Source organism: Myxine glutinosa, chromosome 6 (genome assembly GCF_964187855.1).
Source record: "Myxine glutinosa chromosome 6, kmMyxGlut1.1, whole genome shotgun sequence".
Lineage (NCBI taxonomy): Eukaryota > Metazoa > Chordata > Myxini > Myxiniformes > Myxinidae > Myxine > Myxine glutinosa.
This window is the reverse complement of record NC_136266.1, coordinates 101831757-101854264: the sequence shown is the minus strand read 5'-3', so window position 1 is coordinate 101854264 and position 22508 is coordinate 101831757. Positions and strand designations below refer to the sequence as shown.

Genomic DNA, 22508 nt, shown 5'->3' with positions numbered 1-22508 from the left:
CTCTTCCTCCCAATACCTTCTCTATGTGCTGCACGGAGGTATCACCGGGCGCCTAAGGCGGCCTGGCAATACCGCGTTGGAGGATATAAAATTTTTGGCATGGGGGCGGTGTGTGTACTTTGAATGTATCTGTACTTGTATTTTTATTTTTCGATCGTGGTATTTTTACCACGGGTTTCCAGGTAGTATAGCAATAAACGCACCATGTGGACTATCCAGTTAATAAACTCATCCATTCGGAAGGTCATCACTATTACCCTCTCCCGACCCTCACCCCCAAAATAAATACTGCACTATGCTTGCGAAATCAAAATGGTAACAAACTTATGTGCTACACCGAAAGACATTTGATAAACGAGTGATGTCAAATGGGGGAGACTAGCATCTTGAATGCTAAAGAAATGCACAAACACTGCATGATACCATCGTGCGGATATTATTTTGTGTGACAAAATAATTATTGTTGGGATCTTGCCCAAAAAAGAAAATGTATGTTTTGGGGATGTTGAGAAGCAGAAACATGTGCATTACTTAGAACTAAAAAGTCTACAGGTTTTGCAGTCTGCTCAAACCAAAGTTCTCGGCACAACTCACAGCTAACTGTCATAAATGTCTCTACCTAGATATATTTCAGCAAATACAGTAAAAATTGATGTGGGGAAGGTCCATTCGGACTTATCCAATGTTAAATCCTGAAGTAAAGTTGAAAGCGATGACAGTAAATCCACCTTGTGTGTGTGTGTGTGTGTGTGTGTGTGTGTGTGTGTGTGTGTGTGTGTGTGTGTGCGTGTGCGTGCGTGCGCGTTCGTGTTCCACGCAAAGAAAGGGATGGAGGTGGGATTCCGACTGACATGATGGGACAGGGTGGTTGCACCGAAATGACTATTCACAGACAGTCGTTAAAAAAAACTAAACTGTCTCACAAGGCTGGCAGGTACCAGGATAGATAATGAAAAACTGCCACTGCATACTGAAAGCAGACTTGTCAATGAACAGAAAAGAAGCACACACTTGGCAAAAAAAAACAAAAAAAACAACCAAATGCATACCATTTTACATCTCCACAGTGTCTGCTTTAAAAAAATTGCAAGAAATCGAATGAGTTTGAGCATCCAAACACAGTTTTTAAAAATGAAAATGAATGCATGAATGGCTATGCTTGTAAGTGGTTTAAAATCGATGTGAAGTTCTGCACAGTAGACAGCTGCACTTAGAACAAGCTTCTTCTTTCTTTCCACAATTCAAACCGTCCACCAGAGCTACAAGCGTGCTCATGAGTGACGGCTCGCCGGTCTCCTGAGCTTGAGGCGTGAACTCCGTGACCTCTGGAAAAGTCCCAGATAACGAATGGAAATGACTACCCCCTGTACTGCACCAAAACGACCTGACCTGTAAACTGGCTCGGGAATATAGTCTCGAGCCTCCCCTCATGAAGCTCCTTCCGCACCAATTGTGGGGGAAGTTTATTTATTTATATAATCTGTAAGTGAATATGGCTATAAATTGGAAATAAATCCCATTCTAATAATAAGAATAATTTAGGTACTCGACGCATTAAACAATCAAATTACTCAACTTCAGCAATCAAATTACTCAACTTCAGGAAAAACATGAACGTAAACCTCAGTAAAAGATGCATCATGCATCTCTGTATAAATAGGCAAAGTAAGTGAAAGGATGATATAATTCTAAGGGAGGGAGGGAACATATGACAGAGGCAAGTAAGATATTAATGATCCATTTATGAAAGAGAAAAACCAAGGTACTGAGTGTTTCGGAGGGGATGGAGGTACTATGGGTGGGGATGGGAGGGGGGGTGAGGGGAGGAGAAAAGGGGAGAGGGGAAATAAATAAATACACTAAATGATGTCAGAAGGTTAAACTGTGTGGAGGGATTTGAAATGATTTCACGTGGTGCAGGATGAAGAGATTTTGGGAGAGGAAGGCTTTAAGGATTTTCAGAAATATAGTCAAGATGAATAAGTGCAGGGAGGGAAGTGGCAGAAGCGAGAATTTAAAAGTAAGGACCCGTAATACATTTTGGGCAGGTCTGTGGAGAACGAGTGTGGGTGAGGGGCGGTGGGGAGGGGGAGTTGGTGGGCAAGGGTGTTGAGTAACGACCACGAGCTTGTACAGAGGCAGAACCCCCCCCCTCAAAAAAAAACCCAGGAGTAACGGAAAGAAATTCAAGTGAGCTTTCAGGGATTTGAGGAAGGGTGTGAGAGAAGCACAAGTGGGGGACAAGCTAACAATCTTTTCACACCATAAGTGAACCTGTGCCATGTTGTGCACCAAATTTATCTGCACATGTGAGGAGAATAGTGAAGTCAGTTTTCATTATTACTCCAGCAAGCCAAGAAAACTGGAAGCAAAACGAGATATCTGTGATCACAAGGCGATTGCAAAGGGTAAGCCTCCCCAGGCTTACCATTGGCGATCGCCAGCAACTTACCCTTGGTCAACGATCCAATGATGGCATGTATTGTTTGGACCACCATATGACCTTGACCTTCAACATTTACGAACAGCGTGTAAATAAAGAAAATGTATCCCCATCTAAAATGTATGCATAAGACTCAACATAATGAAAATCAGAGGAAAATTATTCAAAATGTGATCAAAAAAGGTGTTTTTTGGTAATTAAGTCACAATCTGAAAAAAATAGGTCAAGGACACAAATCCAATATCAGGTGCACAACTTTAGTGCAGGTACACTATTATGATGCAATAACATATTGGAAGACCATGCGGAGTTTGATATTCCATATTGGGAAAATTGAGCGATGACAAAAAAACCTGAACTTGACCGCACTATTTTTTTTTCAGACCACCACTTTACCTTGACTTTTACCCTGGAGGGCTGTAATGTAAATTAATCTTAAATGCGCTTTTCTCTAGGCTATTTAGAGAGGGCAATTTCATTATGATCGGCCAAATCTCAGTCGGGATATGGTGAAAAATGCTAAAATGTTGATATATAATTGGGTCACGAGCTTAAAGATTAGAGGTCAAGGTCAAAAAAGGTCAAGGTCAAAAACATTGTGTCAACCCCACATACCTTTTATTCCCATTATTGATTGATGCAAAATTTCATACTGAAAATCCCAGCTGGCTCTGAGATACAACGTGGAAATTGGGAGTGTTGGGATTGCAGGAAGAAACAAGAAAGAGCAATCAGGGATTGCAAACCCTCGCCAGGATGTATTTTCAGTGGTTTTTTAAGGCTTTTGTGTTTAAACAAATATGGCGGCCGAACCACGTGACCGATGACATCATTATTTTTTTCTCCACTAATTTATTCCTCCATTATGCTCAAGAAATTTCATCTTGATCGGAGGAAGTCTTGTACTTGTCGAATTATGACGTCATAATGGAGGCACCTATGACATCATCATTAACATGTTTTATTCCCCATGGAGAGTTCCTACAATGAGCCATGTCTCAATTTTTTCTATTCAGTACTTTCGGAGATATAGAGGTGCAAAGTTTTTCGGTTTTTCCAAGATGGCGGCCGCACCACGTGACCTATGACGTCATAGCTATTAAAATATTCCACAGGTGGAGTTGCACCTATGGTGAAAATTTACTGTCAATCGGACCAATGGTTGCAGAGAAAATCATATTTATTCTGTGCGGACAAACAGACAAACAGACAAACAAACAAACAAATGGACTCAAATGCAATACCCTCTCCTCAGGCGAGGGTAATAATGCATCCAGCGACTTCATCAGCGGAGGCATAAAAAATAACAAAAATTCTAAATGGTAGTTTCGTGCTCCTAGGGGTCTAAGAAACTGTGTGACTGTTAAAAGATGTGGGCACTAATTGTAGAAACAACCCCATCAACAGGAATAAGGCTCCCCCCCTATGCTATATGGGAAGGATAAATGACAAATGTAAATTTTCCTCTAATCTCCTCCGAAGCACAGGATTTGGTGTGGCATGACCTCACTTGAAGTGCCAAAAGGGCATATCAGAGAGAAGAATGAAGAGGAAATTTGGAGCTAGTGAGGGAAAGTATGATAAATATATTAGAAATAATATGAAGGAATAAATTACCAGATGGTCTAAAGAAAAGAGAAAAAAAATAATTACACTTGCTTTTCAAAGAAAATGGGATCTTTGGCATTTATATAGAGTTTCGATAAAAACAATACACATTTTTATTCTCGATAAAATTATACATATACAAGATTAGCAAGCAAAGTAACAAAATAACCTTTTAAATTGCTCTATTGAAAGAGTACAAGGATTGGTCCATAATATAAGGTCCATACATCGAAGTTGATGATATAGGCAGTTTTAATCTGAGTAAAAGGAAAGGTGTCTGGGAGGTAGAAAAAAAAAAAGATGGTTGAATTGCATTGCTTTAAAGATAAAATAGATGTAGATAGAAATGTGCTTGGGGTACACGAAGGCGACAGTACGTGCAGTATCGCGCGCACTGTGATGATGCAGACAAGGCTAAAACCATGAGTCAATTGTTAATGCGACGAAAGGTGAATAAGAAATGAAATTTTAAAAGGCAGATGCTTACCTTTGTTTCACCGCAGTCTTCCATCCAAAGTACACATTACACAGCTAGCTAACAATGACAAAACAACAACTACTTTGGCACAGCGCCACTCAACATCTTACACCCCAGCACTCCGCTCGCCACATGGCAACCCCGAGGAAAGTGGTATAGATCAACCCACCCGGTGAATCCCACAAACCACCAGGCGCTTTGCCTGACAATACACACACTGCCCCGGCATTCCACTCAGTATTGTAAACACTTATTGGTGCCAATGTATTGCTTCAGATTTACCTGTTGCATATCTTTTGAAATATTAAAAAATATATAAATTGCATATCTTTTTTCAAAAATAAACGCATGAATGAATACGTAAGAAACCGAGACAAAGACACCGCGTGTATCCCAAGTTCTCAGGCCTTACCGGATAGATCCTCCGAGGCGGGTACCGTCCGACCGATATTAATCAGGAGATGATCGATGTTGGGGACAGGCTGAGATTCGACAGGAGCTTTGTCTTCGAGTGGTGTCTGTGGTGAGCAACAACAGTTTTGACGTCAATATGCGGATATCTGGCTTGGGTCAAAAGAACGCAAAGCATGTTGATTTTCATCCCGGTCAATTTTTTTCTGCCATTACGCAAAATGTATAAACACAATGAAGACATCAGTGTGATATCACCACTGTTTTAGTATAGTATATATATATATATAAATTCTGACAAAATCACAAGAAATATCAAATGCCAAAAGGCTGCTCAACCCATAAATCTTGTACGACAATCCCTTTGAGCATCAAAAATCTAGTGAGATATGAAAGTGGGATAAAGATTTATGTTTCTCACCCCTTCAATGGAATTTATGTACAGCAGAGAGACGGTGGCAATTCAAACAAGATAGAGCATTTAACAATGCAGAGCATGGCCAGGGTGTATACATTGTAGCAGATGCGAGAACCCGTGTGGGCTCACTTACTGAGACAGTGCAGCTAACCTGGATATCATTCACATTCAAGGTAAGAAATCAACTTGTGGTCAACTCAAACAAAACATTTATGCTCAAATGAGATATCTTTGTCAAACTTTGCTGAAGACCACTGCCTAATGCCACCCAGGCACACACTTGTCAAGTCTGTATAGGCCTTGCACTGCAAACCTCAAACCACGAGCTAAAACCAGTGAACATTAAATGTGACTAAGCCTGCCGGGGTGTCCTAGTCAGCCTTGTGGTCTGAGGTGCGCTGCCAGGACTGACAAATGCTGTGAATGTTTTGTCGAAACAATACATATATATATATATATATATATATATATATATATATATATATATATATATATATATATGTATATATATATATATATATGTATATATATATATATATATGTATATATATATATGGGGTGTACTTACTTTACATGGGGTGTACTTACTTTTTCACGTGACTGTATATATATATATATATATATATATATACATATATATACAGTCACGTGAAAAAGTAAGTACACCCCATGTAAGGTTTTGACCTTTTCAACATATTTCAACATACTGCTATTTGATCTTCATTTCAACAATATTGATAGATAAAAGTGATATAATACAACAAATATCATGAAACATTTACATTTTGTAGTCCATTGTATAATTTAAATAAACATAAATGCAAATTTCGCATGTGGAAAAAGTAAGTACACTCTTGGCTCTAATAGGTGGTATTGCCCCCTTTCGCAGAAACAACCTCAAGTAGGCGTTTCTTATAACTGTCTACCAGTCTCTGACATCGACTGGGAGAAATTTTTGCCCAATCCTCCATGCAGAATTATTTCAGCTGTGCGATGTTTGAGGGGTTTCTTGCATGCACAGCTCGTTTCAAATCCCCCCACAACATCTCGATGGGAATTAGATCCGGGCTTTGACTTGGCCATTCCAGAACCCTCCATTTCTTTCTTTTCAGCCATTCCTTGGTGGATTTACTGACATGTTTAGGGTCATTGTCATGTTGCAAGGTCCACCTTCGGTTGAGCTTCAACTTTCCGACAGATGGCCTCAAATTATCCTCAAGCACCCTTTGGTACAATGAAGAATTCATAGTGGATTCTATGATGGTGAGCTGCCCAGGCCCTGATGCAGCAAAGCTGCCCCAAACCATAATATTTTCACCACCATGCTTTACAGTTGATATCAGGTTATTGTGGTCAAATGCTGTCTTTGGTTTTCGCCAAACATGTCTCCTGGTACTGTGGCCAAGTAGCTCTACCTTTGACTCATCTGTCCAGAGCGCATTGTCCCAGAAGTGCTGGTCTTTGCTTCGGTGTTCATTGACAAACTTTAAGGTGGGTTTTCACGGACATTTCAAAAATGTTTGAAATACCCGCCGAACAAAAAACGACTCCTGCGAACAATTGACGACGCTTCCGAACCCCCGCGCATGTTTGGCGAACTTTTGGAGCCTAAAATACGAATGTTGGACTTTGCCATTTTTTCGACATTCGCATCCTTCGCGAACCGTTCGCGTGTCCCGTGAAAACCCACCTTTAGTCTTGCCCTGATGTTCTTTCTGGACAGCAAAGGTTTCCTCCTGGCACACCTCCGAAGTAGATCAAATTTGTGCAGCCTCTTTCTAATGGTAGACTCGTGCACTTTGACATCAACAGTCGCAAGAGCTACCCGTAGGTCCCGTGATGACATTCTGGGGTTCTTAGAGACTTCTTTCAGCATCTTGCGGGTCTGCTCTCGGGCTGAACTTCCTGGGGCGGCCTGCCCTGAACAAGTTGGCAGTTGTTTGGAATCTTCTCCACTTGTAGATGATCTTCCGGACAGTCGAATGATTGATTTCAAATTGTTTGGAGATCTTTTTAAATCCCTTCCCAGACTCGTAGGCATCTATAACCTTCTTTCTGAAGGCCTCAGAGAGCTCTTTTGATCTAGGCATGGTGACACCGCACACTTCAACAACAAAGAGCAAACCAAACTAAATGTCTGAGGGTTAAATAAGACAGGTTCCTCCAGGATCCTCTCTAACGATGTTATAATCATTGGCACCTGAGCTGGTGCACCTGATTCTAATTTTAGGTATTTGAAGTAGTGATAAATGTAGGGGTGTACTTACTTTTTCCACATGCAAAATTTGCATTTATGTTTATTTAAATTATACAATGGACGACAAAATGTAAATGTTTCATGATATTTGTTATATTATATCACCTTTATCTTACAATATTTTGTTGAAATGAAGATCAAATAGCTGTATGTTGGAATATGTTGAAAAAGTCAAAACTTTACATGGGGTGTACTTACTTTTTCACGTGACTGTATGTATGTGTGTGTGTGTGTGTGTGTGTGTGTGTGTGTGTGTGTGTGTGTGTGTGTGTGTGTGTGTGTGTGTGTGTGCGTGTGTGTGTGTGTGGAAACACACACATACAGTTTGGTTTGCAGCTCCTCACTGAGCCTGAGATCGTGAAGAAACATTTGCCTGAAATTTTGACATTGCATACAGTAGTTTATAGCATATATTTGCAAAAATATATTGCTCAAAAAAGAAAAACCATTTCCAACATTCTAAATAAAACGAAAAGCAAGTATAGCTACATTCAAACTACACCGCCCCCAGGCCAAATAAGTAAATAACATATCCTCAACGTGCGACATTGCTGGTTCACTTCAGCACCTGACAATGCCGTGGTGCAGCACATGGAAACGGATTTGGGAGGGAGCGGTGTACAATAATTGATTAATTGCATAATTAAAATAAATGATAATCGTAAAACAATTAATTTCTAAATCAATTGGTGAATACCATACCCAAACCACCCATGTTTCATCTGATTCTGTAACTTTTTGAAAATAAATTAATTGATTTCTAGAAAAATTAAATAATTAATAGATTAATTAATGAATCAAAAATACCCTTTGTAGCGAAATCACTTGGTCACTGTCATGTCCAAATATCAGCTTCCTCGCTCAAAAAGATTCCTGAGATATTGCCCAGATGAGAAAGAAAATAAATAAGTACAGCAATACCCCGGCCTACGTCATTAATTGGTTCCATAAGCCATGACGTAACTCGGTTTTTGACGTAAACCGGGCTTAATGTCTGAAAAATGCCTTAACATGAAGACAAACACCGTAAAACTAGAGTAAATAACTGGAGGAGGCTGCGGCTTCGCCCTGAATCTTTGCCGCTCCCCGTCGGGAGTCCCACCGTTGTTTTCTATTGGTTGGGTCTTCTCCTCGAACGGGGTGACCGGCACGGACGTGTCGACCGTGAGCGCGCTTGTGTGCCGAGTGGCTCCGCGGCCCGCTTCACCACGGCGTGCTTTACCCAACGTGTCCGAGCAGTTTCACCGGTGGTCGTGTCGTGTCGTCTGTGACGAACGAACGAGCTCAGGGTTCCGTGAACCCGGCCGCCCCGGGGATCGACGCTCGCCTCCGAGTCGTAGGCTTGCCCCGTCTTTCCTTGAGCGGCCGAAGTGGCGTGCTTCTTTTTTTTTGTACGATGCGATATATGCAGAAACGACGACGTACAGGCAGGCATTTGCAAACCCATGCACATGTGCACATGCACACGTCGATCGATTCGTCGACGCCGGATGCCGGCGAGGTGCCCGACGAGGCACCCCGGCTCGACGCATGACACGGTCGTTCGTTTCACATGGGCCATGGGCCATGGGGCCTGACCTCGTCGCGGACATTGTACACTCTGCACGGTGACGTGACGTGACGTCTGCCACCTACGGTCGTCCGAACCGGCATCGTCGTCATGTTTCGCCGTTGCCACGTTGCGTTGGTTGTTTTACACAGTAAAGGAATAATCACAAAAATAACAGCGAAAGGCAAAGCAAGCACGCGACCGTAGCACAGGACAAAATGCATATGGCGTCGCCTTTGTTTTGAATGAGAACCAGCAGCTACGCGTACGTATAGCGTATGAAATTATAGCGTACGCGTATGAAATTTACTCTAGAAGAGTGGCGTAAAGTCGGATTTGACGTAGGTCGAAATGGCGTAAAACGGGGCATTGCTGTACTTACTAATTCAATAATAATTAAGTCATTCATCAAATAATTGATATATCAAAAAATAAAAAGTACTGATTTTGCCAAAGCACTTGTTCATTATTATACCCAAATTTCAGCTTCCTAGCTCAATGGATGGCCAAGACATCGCCCGGACAAACAAAGAAGAAACTAGATGGTATTCATCGAATACTTACCCTGCGCAGTCAACTTGGTGTGAGCCAACTCTTCTGTTTTTGAACGTTTCTTTTTTTTTGATCCAATATGGCTGCCAGACCACGTGAGCGATGACATCATAAATTTATATTCTCTAAATAATTGTTGCATAGATCATGCTCAATAAATTTCAAATTGAACAGACTAAGCGTTGCCCCTGTCGAATTATGACGTCATAATTATGGCACCAATGATGTCATCGTTAACATATCTTATTCCCCAAGCGGAGTACTTGACAATGAGCACGTTTCAGTTTTTCTCCATGGAGCGGTTTCGGAGATATAGAGGTGCAACCTTTTTTCGATTTTTCCAAGACGGTGCCTGTACCACGTGGCATATGACGTCATAATTATCATTTAAAAAATTCCTCAGGAGGAGCCGCTCACATACTGAAAATTTCGTGCCAATCGGACTAACAGTTGCAGAGGAATTTTTTTTTCATACTGATCAGATCAAGTGTTGTACTTGTCGAATTATGACGTCATAATTAAGGCACCGATGACATCATCATCAACATATCTTATTCCCCATGGTGAGTACTTGACAATGAGCCATGTTTCCATTTTTTCCATTGAGCGGTTTGGGAGATATAGAGGTGTAACGTTTTTCCAAGATGGCGCCTGTACCACGTGACCTATGACGTCATAATATTCACTAAAATATTCTTCAGGAGGAGGCCCTCCTATGGTGAAAATTTAATGTCAATCGGACAAGCGGTTGCCGAGAAAATGAATTTTTAAAATGATGACACGGCACACACTTTACTTTACTGAAATGCAGACACGTACGTACGTAACTGAATGCTTAACCCCGCTTTTCACTTTGCGAGTGCAGGGTAACAAGTAGAGCTACATTCAAAGTACACCACCCACATGCCAAATAAATAACGTATCCTCCGGCGCCAGGCGATGGCGCTGTGCAGCACATGGAAATGGAATTGGGAGGGAGCTGTGTTCAATAATTGATTGATTAATTGCATTATTAAAATAAATGAATAATAATCATGAAACAATTAACTTAATTTCTTAATCAATTGGCTAATAGCATACTGAAACCACCACTGCTTCACCCAAATCTGTTACTTTTTGAAAATTAATCAATAAAAAAAAAAATGTAATTAATCGATGAATTGATAAATCAATAAATCAAAAATACCCTTCACAGCCAAATCACATGGTCAATGTCAAGTCCAAATATCAGATTCCTAACTCATAAGGTGCCTGAGATATTGCCCAGATGAGAAAAAAAAAGTACGGTACTTAATAAATCGATAATAATTAAGTAATTAATCAATTAATTGATTAATCAAAAAATAAAGAAGACTGTTTTGCCAAAGCACGTGCTCTATATCGTGCCGAAATTTCAGCTTCCTAGCTCAAAGGATGGCTGAGATATCACCTGGACAAACAAGAAAACAAACAAACAAACAAACAGAGTGAAAACTGAGTACTCCCCTTCAATGCGCGTCATCGCAGGGCCCCCTTTGGTGCCCAGCAATGACGTCATGTGGTGCCTGGAGATGGAATAGGAAAGGAGCCATGTACAAGAAAGAAAACAAAAACAGGCATGCAAACAGATGGAATGAAAACTGAGTACGCCCTTTCAGCGTGCATCATCGCCGGGCGCCGAAGCTTCAGCACCAGACGATGATGTCGTGCAGCACCTGGAGATGGAATAGCGAGGGGCGGAGTACAATTATGCAATCCAATGGATGTTCACAATTTAATTCTGTAATCACTCATGTATAATACGCTTGGCACTTTTCAGATCAAATTCTCAGGGAAATACCAGTTTGTATGTATAACCCACACCACAAAAATGAACTCCAGCTCAGGACTGGAAATTTAGTTAACTCAAAAGCAGTGTTTTGCTGATGCATGGAGAGGGCAATTTTAGATGGCGTTTAATTCAGCATAACGGATGACTTCTGACTTGTGTGAAATGCAACAGATGATGAACAACGAGACGACGTGGCATGTTGAATGTACCGAACAACTCTTCCTGAGTGACATGTGACATCTATCAGATTAGCACAGTAAGAGCTCGCTAGTAACTCTCAAGTGTTTAGATAATCTTTTGATGACGGTAATTCTTAAGTAGTCTGTTGTGCTGCAACGCACATGATAATCCCCAAGCTGATTTTGATGCTATAGAACCACCATTAGAGGCCATTGCTCCCCGCAGAGCAGGGGTTGGCCTTTTTCAGGCACCTTGGTCCCATTTTTGAAGCAATGTTTTATGGCCGGATGCCCTTCCTGCCACCAACCCTGTTAGTCGCCTCTTGCGACACACGGGGAATTACCAGTGAACTGGTACTCAATTTGCCGACCTCGGAAGGATGATAGGCTGAGTCAACCCCCCTGGTGTTAACTCAGTGATTGACTGGGATTTGAACCCAGGATCCGAGGATCCCAAGCCGACACCCTAACCGCTAAGCCAACACCAGGCTCTCTGATTTTGATGCTATGATGGTGTCTTTTTAAAAAAGTTAGATAAAAAGTTTCATAAGCAAACTAACATATTATAACCGACTAATTTTAATTATTCTATCGAAATAATGGTCATTGGTTATTCAGAACAAAAAATACACGTTCAATGTTGCATAAAATGTCCCACAATGCAATGCATTTTAAAGATAATGGCACCCAGTTACGAAGGTTGGTCTTGTGTCGTTGCGAGAAATCTGGAGAAATAGAGCTTGTACTTTGGTCTCGTGGATAATACGCACCCCAACTTTTGGTCAAATATTTCTTCGGAAAAAGTGCGGCTTATACACGAGTGATTACAGATTTCCAAGCCCAGACCATGACTGGTAGCTCTCACCATTCTATGGACTAAAAGGCTGTGCTTTTCAAGTCAAACTTTTGAAATTTCACATTGATTGATGACCGATACAGACAACAATGCTATGTGACAATAATCACTGTTCAGCAATGTCTCAACTCCTCACCACCTCCAACTCCAACTCACCATCGCTTCTTCTCCAACTTCGTCTTTGAAAAACCAGTCCTGCTATGAAAAAATACACAAATGGGGAAATGTTACAGAAAATACACATCAACTAAAAGTGTGATGTTAAAAGTTAAAAGTTTATAATCACCGTGTTGACTGAAATGTGGGTTTTGGGTGGGTGGACAGGGGAAGGGAAGGGATAGGTTTCCTCGTTATTTTAGCAAATCTTTTCCAAGAGCACTTTCATTTTACATTGGGATAAGGCCCATTGAGGAGCTTGCAAATGAATAGCAAACAGGACAAGGGAATTCGAAGTTGGCAGGGTACTTTTAGATGAATTAGAAGAATGCTAAGGTAGCACTTGTTTGTTTTGGAGAAGTAGATCTTCTGGTAGTCCAGCAATCTGTGACAATTCTCCTCCCACACCACACCTCAGCCGTTCTTTGTTCGAATATTCAAGGTTGGACAGGATCAATGGAGAACTTAAATTGATTTAAAAGTTAATTTCCATAAAATTTCCATAAAAGATTTCCATAAAAGGGAGAGAATAAAATTAAATGCAGATACTGGGTAATTCTGGGAAATTGAATTAAAAAGACCCAGGATTGGACTTAATTCTTGGATGCAGTTCAGGAAATCCCATACTTGCAAAATGTAAACGTGTGTTTAGGGGGCATCATGGGGAATTGAACTAAAAGACAATTTTTGGAACAATTGATTTACCAATTGGTGGGGAACTAATAAATGGGAGTCACAGGATGATCATGTGGGTTTTTGGACAATTGTCATGCCATTGTTCATCTGGCATAGGTGTGTTTAAGGTTCATCTGGCATAAGGTGTTTTTATTAATTTTGGGAATAGAATAATATGAGAACTGATAATGAAAAAAAAAAAGCATGACCTAAATGTGGACATTGTGTGTGTTTCTAAAAAAAAAATTGTGGATGAAAATTGATGAACAGACTTATGAAAATGACACCCACTTTGATATGTAAATAATAATATTACAGACGCAAACAAGTGTACATAATGCACGGGTTTGTATTTTTCAAAAGATTGCTGGGTACGGCAGTATATCTGTCTAAAAATAAATAACATGACATGGTTGGTATAAAATATTAATGAAATAAAAGACATATTTTGATTATTGAGGTTATCTCATTTGGGAAGGCAGATGGAGATGCTAAAATTGCTCCTTGTTTTGATGTGCTACGTTACAAGCAGCCATTAATAAACAGTAGGAGGGGGATTGAGAGTAACCTTGGGATGTCATTTTATATTGACCATGGCATGACAATGCTGTTTGTGGGTAGAAGGGGTTGTGTTCACCAAATAAAGGGTAATGATATGCCTTTGGGAACATTAGTCAAAATTGAAAGGGACCTGCAGAAACACTATTAAATGGGTTATTTTGGTATATAAAGTTGATTTTTTTTTTTTTAAGTAATAGGTACGGACGGGTACCAGGGGTATAGGACTTGTTTTATAAACAGATGTAGATGTGATTTCAGATGATGTAAACAGATGTAAACAGATGTAAAAAACAGATTTTGGAAAAGTTAGAAATCTCAAAATATTTTCATTTGCAACATGTCAATTAATTAATGCGTGAAGAGAAAATTAACGTGGTCCATAATTGACTTGACCATATGTTTGTCGAAGGAAAAGTAATGTGAACATGTTAATAATAGAGAAACTCAGTCTTTATGGTGTTGCTAACTATGACTCATAATGTTATTTTTTGTTCTATAGCATGTGCTGAAAATTAAATATAGTGGCAAATGCGATATATATATATATATATATATATATATATTAGGTTGTTTTTGTATTTTATTATTTTGTATTTTATTTTATTATTATTTTTGTATTTTATTTATTTTGTTTTTTATTATCCAACGATGTATTTTGTAAAGAGTAGACGAGTGTCACTGGTTCTGTGAACCAATTCCTACCTCATGTAGTATATTGGTAGAGGCCCCTGTGAAGAGTTTGGGAAGATGGTATACAGTGGAGTTGAATGATGTGGGAAGAGTGGAGGAGGTCAGAAACAAGCTTTTGAGAGGTTTGAAGAGGATTGATGGATGTGGTTTGCCAGGTAAGTTGAAGGTATGGTGTTTGAAGTTTGGGTTGATGCCACGAGTATTGTGGCCATTAATGATGTATGATATTGCAATTAGGCATGTAGAGAGGATGGAGGTTGTGGTGAGTGGGTTTGTGAGGAGGTGGTTGGGAGTGCCATGCTGTTTGACGAACATTGCCTTTTATGGTCAGGGTGGAAAACTCCAGTTTCCCTTGACATCATTAACCGAGGAGTTTAAGGTGGTGAGGGTGCGGGAGTTCATGATGTTGCGGGATTCAAGTGATGCAGTGGTAAAGAATGCTCTCCCAGAGAAGAAGGGAAGTCGGAAGTGGAATGCAAGAGCAGAGGTGGACGAGATGGAGGAGCAGTTGCAACAGGAGGAGGTCATGGGGATGGTACAGAATGGGAAGCATGGCTTGGGGTGGATGGAGCATGAGCGACGGGGAAAGGCATGTGTGAAAGAGAGGAGGAAGATGGTTGAGAGGGAGTTGAGAAGAAAGGAAGAGGAGGGGAGATATGTGAAAGCAGTCGTCAGGCACAGCAAGGTGCTTGGACTAAGTGGGAAAGTGTGCGGGTGAGGATATTGAAGTGGCAAGAGATTTGGAGGATGGAGCCAATATTGTTGAATTTCCTGTTGCGGGCAACGTATGATGTGCTTCCGTCACCAGTAAACTTGAGATTGTGGGGGTTGTTGCAGGAGGAGAGATGTTATTTGTGTGGAGGTGTGGGAACGGTGCAGCATGCACTGAGTGCATGCTCAGTAGCATTGGCAGCAGGAAGATACAGGTGGCGACATGATCAGGTGCTGGCGGTGGTGGTGCAGATGGTGCAACAAGAGGTGCTGAGATCGAGAGAGAGAAGAGTGGAGAAGGAGACTGATGGGGGAGAGGTGTGGTTTGTCAAAGAGGGCCAAGTGGAAAGAGGTGGAAAGAGGAGGAGGAGGTGGAAAGCAAGAGGGCTGTCAGATGCTTGTGATTGGCAGGTGGTGGCAGATCTAAAGCCACAATTGGTATTCCCAGAGGAGATCTGTGTGACAAGGTTGCGGCCTGGAGTCACGTCGAACGGTGTAGGTTGGTTGTGTGTGTTTTTTTTTGTTTTTTTTGTTACCATTATTACTTCTTATTTTGTGTATATGAGTGAGTGGGTGAGGGTGTGTGTTTTTGCATGAATTAATTTTTGCATGAGTGTGTGTTTTTGTGTGTTAGGTGGTGTATGATGTTAGTGTAGGTGGTTGTTTGGTTGGTGTTCTGTATGTATGTGTGTGTATGGGTGTGTATGTGTGTGTATGAATGATCTGGTGTGTTTTGTTGGTGAGTGGTGAAGGGTATAAAGGTGGGTGTTTGAGTGTTCCACCATGTTTGTTTGGTGCTGTGGATTCTGGATGTGGAGGTGGTGTTGTTGTTGTTCGCACTGGCTGGGGGTGGGGGTATGTACGCATCCAGATGCAGTTGCTGCATGTGGATGTGTACGTGCCCCTGCTGGCCCACCTTAGCTGACCGTATCGAGGGTGAAGGGCCGAAACGGGATGATGCTGAGGACCCCGACTGAGGGCCCGGTCAGTGCGGCACACTTGTGACCAGGTGTGTTTTGAACTTTTATATATATATATATATATATATATATATATATATATATATATATATATATATATATATATATATATATATATATATACAGTATATATATATATATGTATATATATATATATATATATATATATATATATATATATATATATATATACAGTATATGGTTCAACGGAAGGCCGAACTTGGGGCCGACTCAGAAGAAGACCTTTGTTGGTCGAAAGCTTGTCGAATTAAAGATCGAAGTCCTGAAGCTACGTCCGCGTCTTATTCAATCTCCCGATTATATATTCAATGCAAATGAGACACCCTGCTCGTACTGTGGAGTTTCTACTATTTCTCACAGTTATATATATATATATATATATATATATATATATATATATATATATATATATATATATATATATATATATATATATATATATACATATACACACAGTGTTCAGGTCACGTGGTTATCTTGCCGTGCAAGCATCTCTGCCGTATATCGCTGCTGCTTTGTTTTCGCATTTTTGTTATTTTGGAAAATTTCTTAGTTTTAACCATGGGTCCTAAGAAATTGAGTGCCAAGCAACATGATGTGCTGAGAAGCAACAGTGCAACAGTGCAACAGTGCAACAGTGAGAAACAACAGAAGCAACAGAAGCAACAGTGCAACAGTGCTGAGAAGAAGAAGCGGATGATGTGCTTGGATATAAAACACGCAATCGTCGAAAAACATGAGCGAGGTGTGCGTGTTGTCGACTTGGCGAGGCAGTACGATCGTAGTACTTCTACGATATGTACGATTTTGAAGCAGAAGGAGTCGATAAAGGCTATAACGCCAGCCAAGGGCGTTACGATTATTTCAAAGCTCCGGACCTCTGTCCATGAAGAGATGGAGAAGTTGTTGTTTGTGTGGTTGACGGAGAAGCAGCTCGCAGGAGATACCATGACCGAGAGCATCATCTGTGAGAAGGCACGAGACATTTACGGGGATTTGGTGCAGCAGACGGCGGGAACATCAACGGACGAGGCATCGGAAGAGTCATTCAAAGCCAGTCGGGGATGGTTTGATAATTTTAAGAAGAGGACCGGCATTCACTCAGTCGTCAGGCATGGTGAGGCAGCAAGCTCGGATGTGAAGGCAGCTGAAGATTTTATTATAACTTTTGCCGAACTGATAGAAGCCGAAGGATACATCCCCCAGCAAATCTTCAACTGTGACGAGACAGGGCTCTTCTGGAAAAAGATGCCGAGGAGGACGTATATAACGGCAGAGGAGAAGAGCATGCCAGGCCACAACTTGTTCACAGTGCCGGCGATAGCTCGCCTTCTCTTTGTGGAAGACACGGTGAGATCCTTAACATCCAACAACTAATGGGACGCAAACGGGGCGCCCAGTTTAGCGGTACACACATTGATGAATCACCCTGCCTGTGAAACACCGACATGACAGGTTATAGCTGGGTCGGGATTCAAACCCAGGCTGGACAGTTTAGAGTCAAGTGTGCGTACCTCCAGTCCAGGCCATCCTGCCAACTTGTATGCTGCATACAGGTGAAATATAAAGCGCGAGATATTTTTATATACATATTTCAAAAAAAATTGGTGTGGTTTTTGGGGGGCTGGAACGGATTAATAGCATTTCAATTCATTTTAATGGGGAAATTTAATTTGAGAAACGAGCAAATTGAGTTACGAGCTCGGTCACAGAACGAATTAAACTCGTAAGTCAAGGTTTCACTGTATATATATATGTATATGTATATATATATATATATATATATATATATATATATATATATATATATATATATAGTTGCGGATTTGAGAATCCTGTGTTGTAAATATCACCCTCTGTAAATAATAGTAACTAGCCGAAACCCGTGGAGCATCCACGGAAGGGAGGATGTGGTGTATGGATAGAGTGTACCATTATGGATGGCATAGGGGATTTGCTTGTCCGAGTAAGAGTTAGGAAGAAAGATGAGAATGAAGAGTGCGTATATGAACAACGTATTTATTGCAATCTACTTAAATGACAACGCTACGATATACTTTTGAAAAATGAATGGATTCGTAATAGGAATCGGCATAGCACCACTCTGGCCACACTGGCGCAGTGGTATGTGTCAATGGAAAGGAACAGCAGTAGAACCATAGACTTTTCAAAAATGAACGGATTAGTAAATCGACTGGAATTAGCCCCATGCTGGCACATTGGTAAGCGTCAATGTCAAGGCAGAGCAGTAGGAATATAATACAATGAAGGCAGTATCAGAGGTTGAAATTATTTTAAAACTTCTGGATAAACAATGTTTGGGGTAATAGTCAAGCCTCTGACGACTCCTTGCGTACTCGTATTATCAACCTTGATATACACATCTTTGAACGACCGTGCTCTTGAACATGCCACATATAACTGGCCGTGGGAGAAGACAGGAGCAGGCAAATAGATACCCAGTTTACGGAATGTTTGGCCCTGGGCTTTATTTATGGTCATTGAATATGCCAGGCGAACAGGAAACTGAGATAAACAAAGAGCGCTGTTGGAAGAAATTATGGTAAACCCACCTGATGAGGTTAGCGTACACCGCGATCGACGACACCGGCACAAATGCATGCTCAGGATTGTCCACTCAGTGGACGGCTTGCTGTCGCCTTCGACTGTCCAATCAGCGGACGGCTTGCTTCGCCTTCACCCAGCAGACGCCAATAAGATGGCGTCGTATCGGCAGTTAATCGGATGCTTTTGGGCCCCAACGTCGGCTAATTCTGATTTTTCGAGTATGGCTGTACGTGATAAACAAAGTGCGCGGTTCGTAGATCGTAAATCCATTAGTGCCGTGGGCATCGGGTCACTGGGTGCGGCGTAAAAGGGATAACAAAGTCGAGTCCTTACGCTATTATTATATAGATTCTTTGTAAATACCTCCATCAATTTGTGTAAAGATCAAAGGTCGTCCTTTTAGTTAGTCCATCGCACACACGTAGAGAACCATAGAACCTCTCTATAGTTATTTCTTTATTATGTGTATTAGTTTAAGGCTCTGTTTTCCACTAGTTGACTCTGGATTGCATCAAATGAAATAAGATAGGTCCCCTTCAAGGATTGCATTTCCCAGCCAAACTCTCCCTCTCTGTGCAAAACCGCTTGACAAGCATGGGGTGCGCACCCTCTCAACTGGCCCTGGTTTGGAAGCGGCGTTCGCTGCCATGGTGAATATGTGCTCCGTGCTCTGTTTGGACAAGAAGGGCGGGGTCGCCGAGAAGAGACAAGCCATGGCGCGCCACGGGGGTGGGCTGTTCAGCTCCATACCCAAATAAGGTAACAAGACCGTGGCATTGCCATATAAGGCCACAAAACAGAGCACGGGGGCGGGACCCAAACGGCCGAGGGCGTGTCACGCCCCACTTGAGAGATATGCGTGCGACAATCACGAAAGGAGGGTACATGCTACTGGGCTGGTACGAGAGGCTGGTACGAGAAGCATGGTACGTGCTGCTGAACTGGTACGAGAGCGGGGTGCGTGCTGCTGAGCTGGCTGGAGCTGGGTTCGAGGTACTGGAGAGGAGAATCCCAGTGTTACCGACAGAGAGAGAGAGAGAGAGAGAGTCGTGGGTCGGAACGGAACCTCGCCAGATGAACGAACCTCCTGCCATTCCTGTCATCATCCCCGTGTAAGTCTGACTGTCGTCTGTTTGTCTGTGTTGTCTGGGATTTAAGTTAAGCCTGTAGATAAGCTAGAATTGCACTGTGTCTTCTTCTTCTGTAAATTATTTTCGTTTCTTTCCTTCTCCCTTGGTTTCTTTGATTTGTACATAATTGGTTAATAAATTCCTGTTCCTCCTTACTTTGGCTTCTTCTTCCACATCCGATCGTCTTTGTGATTTCCCCCATTGAATACCTGTGGCACGATTTGGCCGACGCATATGAATCGGGTTTAGTATTTGTTAATGGTTCGAACCGCAGGCTGCTAAAATCGCTCGGCAAAATACCATCTTGTCTGTGGTTTCGAACGGAGTTGCCCACCTGCCTCGTGGAGGGATTGCCGGAGGCATACGGGAATCCCTTGACCAATCGCTTCGCGCAATCCCACCCCACAAGGGAGCGGGGTAGCTTCAGGAGCGGAGACGGCCAGTACAAATAGAAGGGGGATTTTGTAATCAATATATGTCAAGAACATCTGGATTACACAACACCATGGAAGCAAGAGGTTTTTGATGGATGACATTTAATTCCTGCACTGACTACGTAAACATCCTAAAGCAAACAAAACCTTCCATTTGGACAGGACAGGTATGTGCCTAAAACTGGAGAATACCTTCAAAAGTAATAAAAGTAGAATTATTGTACAATAAACACAAGCTTATGGGTATGTGTAAACAAAATTCCAGGTCGAATTTGAAGCATCCTCATATTTTATCAGAGTACAGTATTTGCTAGAAGGGTTAGAATTTGTCCTCAGGGGTGGGTGTGGGGGATGGGGAGGAGGGGTGGGAGAGGTTAGGAGAAGAGGAATGGGGCAGTGATAATGCAAATTCAACACATGGATCACCTGATTGATATGGAATAAAACGATCTCACCATTGTCCCACACTGAATTATATCCACAATACAAGCTGTAGGAAAGCACTATCAGGCCAAGGAACAAGCCTGCCATCTGGTACTCACCTGCTCAATGAGCGTCTCCACGATCTTATACTGGTCCGGCATATGCGTCACCATGTCCGTCATGTTATCTGCAGACGTCCTTACAAGCGTCGGTCCAAAAACAATAGCCAGGTTTCGAGGTTCCATCTGCGAAAATAAAATGTTGAGGGATTAAAATAAACAATATCATAAGATTACAAAATTACAACTTCCACGACTGTTGTAAAACTATAAATGAAGAGCTTCCAAAGAAGTTACTTCAACGATCTGGATAATTCCCATCATGATGGAAAACTAAACTGACCTTGTTCTTCGCAGAGTGTGCTGCCACGGTGTGCAGATGTTTGGAGAGGAACTTTAACGTCTGATAATGATGTGGAGGTAACTCGTGAAGCTTAAGGGGTGAGGAAGCGGGAAGTAAAATGGGACAGAGATAACTTTACATGCTGCACAAAATGGCTATGGTGCAATAATTGAATGATGGAAAAAATAAAATTACAAAAAGAAACTAGAACTGCGAGCAGTGATGACAGGCTTCCGGGCAAAATGGCCGCCATACCACATGACTGATGACGTCATCATTTTCAATAAATTTTCCTCATGGGTAATCGATCATATCTGGAAATTTGGGCTTGGATCGGTTAAGCGGTTCTTGAGATATAGATTTTTAATTTTTTTCCTTAAATCCAAGGGGGCTGCCAATCCATGTGACTGATTATGTCATAGTTTGCAAAATAATTCCTCATGTGTAGTCAATCATACGTGTGAAGTTTCGGATTAACCCGTTGAGTGGTTCTGGAAATATGGAGTTTCAAATACTTTTTCCTTAAATCCAGGATGGCCACCATACCATGCCACTGATGATGTCATTGTTTAGAAACATTTTTCCTCATGAGGAGTTAAGCATACAGTGCATTCAGAAAGTATTCAGACCCCTTCACTTTTTTCACATTTTGTTATGTTGCAGCCTTATGCTGAAATCGTTTAAATTCATTTTTTCCCTCATCAATCTTCACTCAATACCCCATAATGACAAAGAGAAAACAGGATTTTAGAAAGTTTTGCAAATTTATTAAAAAGAAAAAACTGAAATATCACATTGACATAAATATTCATACCCTTTGCTATGACACTTGAAATTTAGCTCAGGTGCCTGCCATTTCTCTTGATCATCTTTGAGATGTTTCTACACCTTGATAGGAGTCCACCTGTGGTAAATTCAATTGATTGGACATGATTTGGAAAGGCACACACCTGTCTATATAAGGTCTCACAGCTGACAATGCATATCAGAGCAACAACCAAGCCATGAGGTCGAAGGAACTGCCTGCAGAGCTCAGAGACAGGATTGTGTCGAGGCACAGATTTGGGGAAGCCTACAAAAAAAAATTCTGCTGCATTGAAGGTTCCCAAGAGCACAGTGGCCTCCATAATTCTTAAATGGAAGAAGTTTGGAACAACCAGGACTCTTCCTAGAGCGGCCGCCCGGCTAAACTGAGC

The 22508-nt window shown here is 41.5% G+C and overlaps 1 protein-coding gene across 5 annotated transcripts in view; it reads right to left on the bottom strand.

Moving 5' to 3' along the window:
* The window catches only part of ARHGAP21 (Rho GTPase activating protein 21), a 176340-nt gene that overhangs the window by 42133 nt on the left and 111699 nt on the right, over nt 1-22508 (bottom strand). For 4 of the 5 annotated variants that reach the window (XM_078780267.1, XM_078780265.1, XM_078780268.1 and 1 more), the window contains 4 exons: nt 21313-21402; nt 21030-21155; nt 12718-12759; nt 4942-5047 (listed from right to left, as the gene is read on the bottom strand). In XM_078780267.1, coding sequence (XP_078636393.1) covers nt 4942-5047; nt 12718-12759; nt 21030-21155; nt 21313-21402 — 364 coding nt within the window. The remainder of the gene's footprint in view (nt 1-4941; nt 5048-12717; nt 12760-21029; nt 21156-21312; nt 21403-22508) is intronic. The other variant, XM_078780266.1, reaches the window with a different exon arrangement.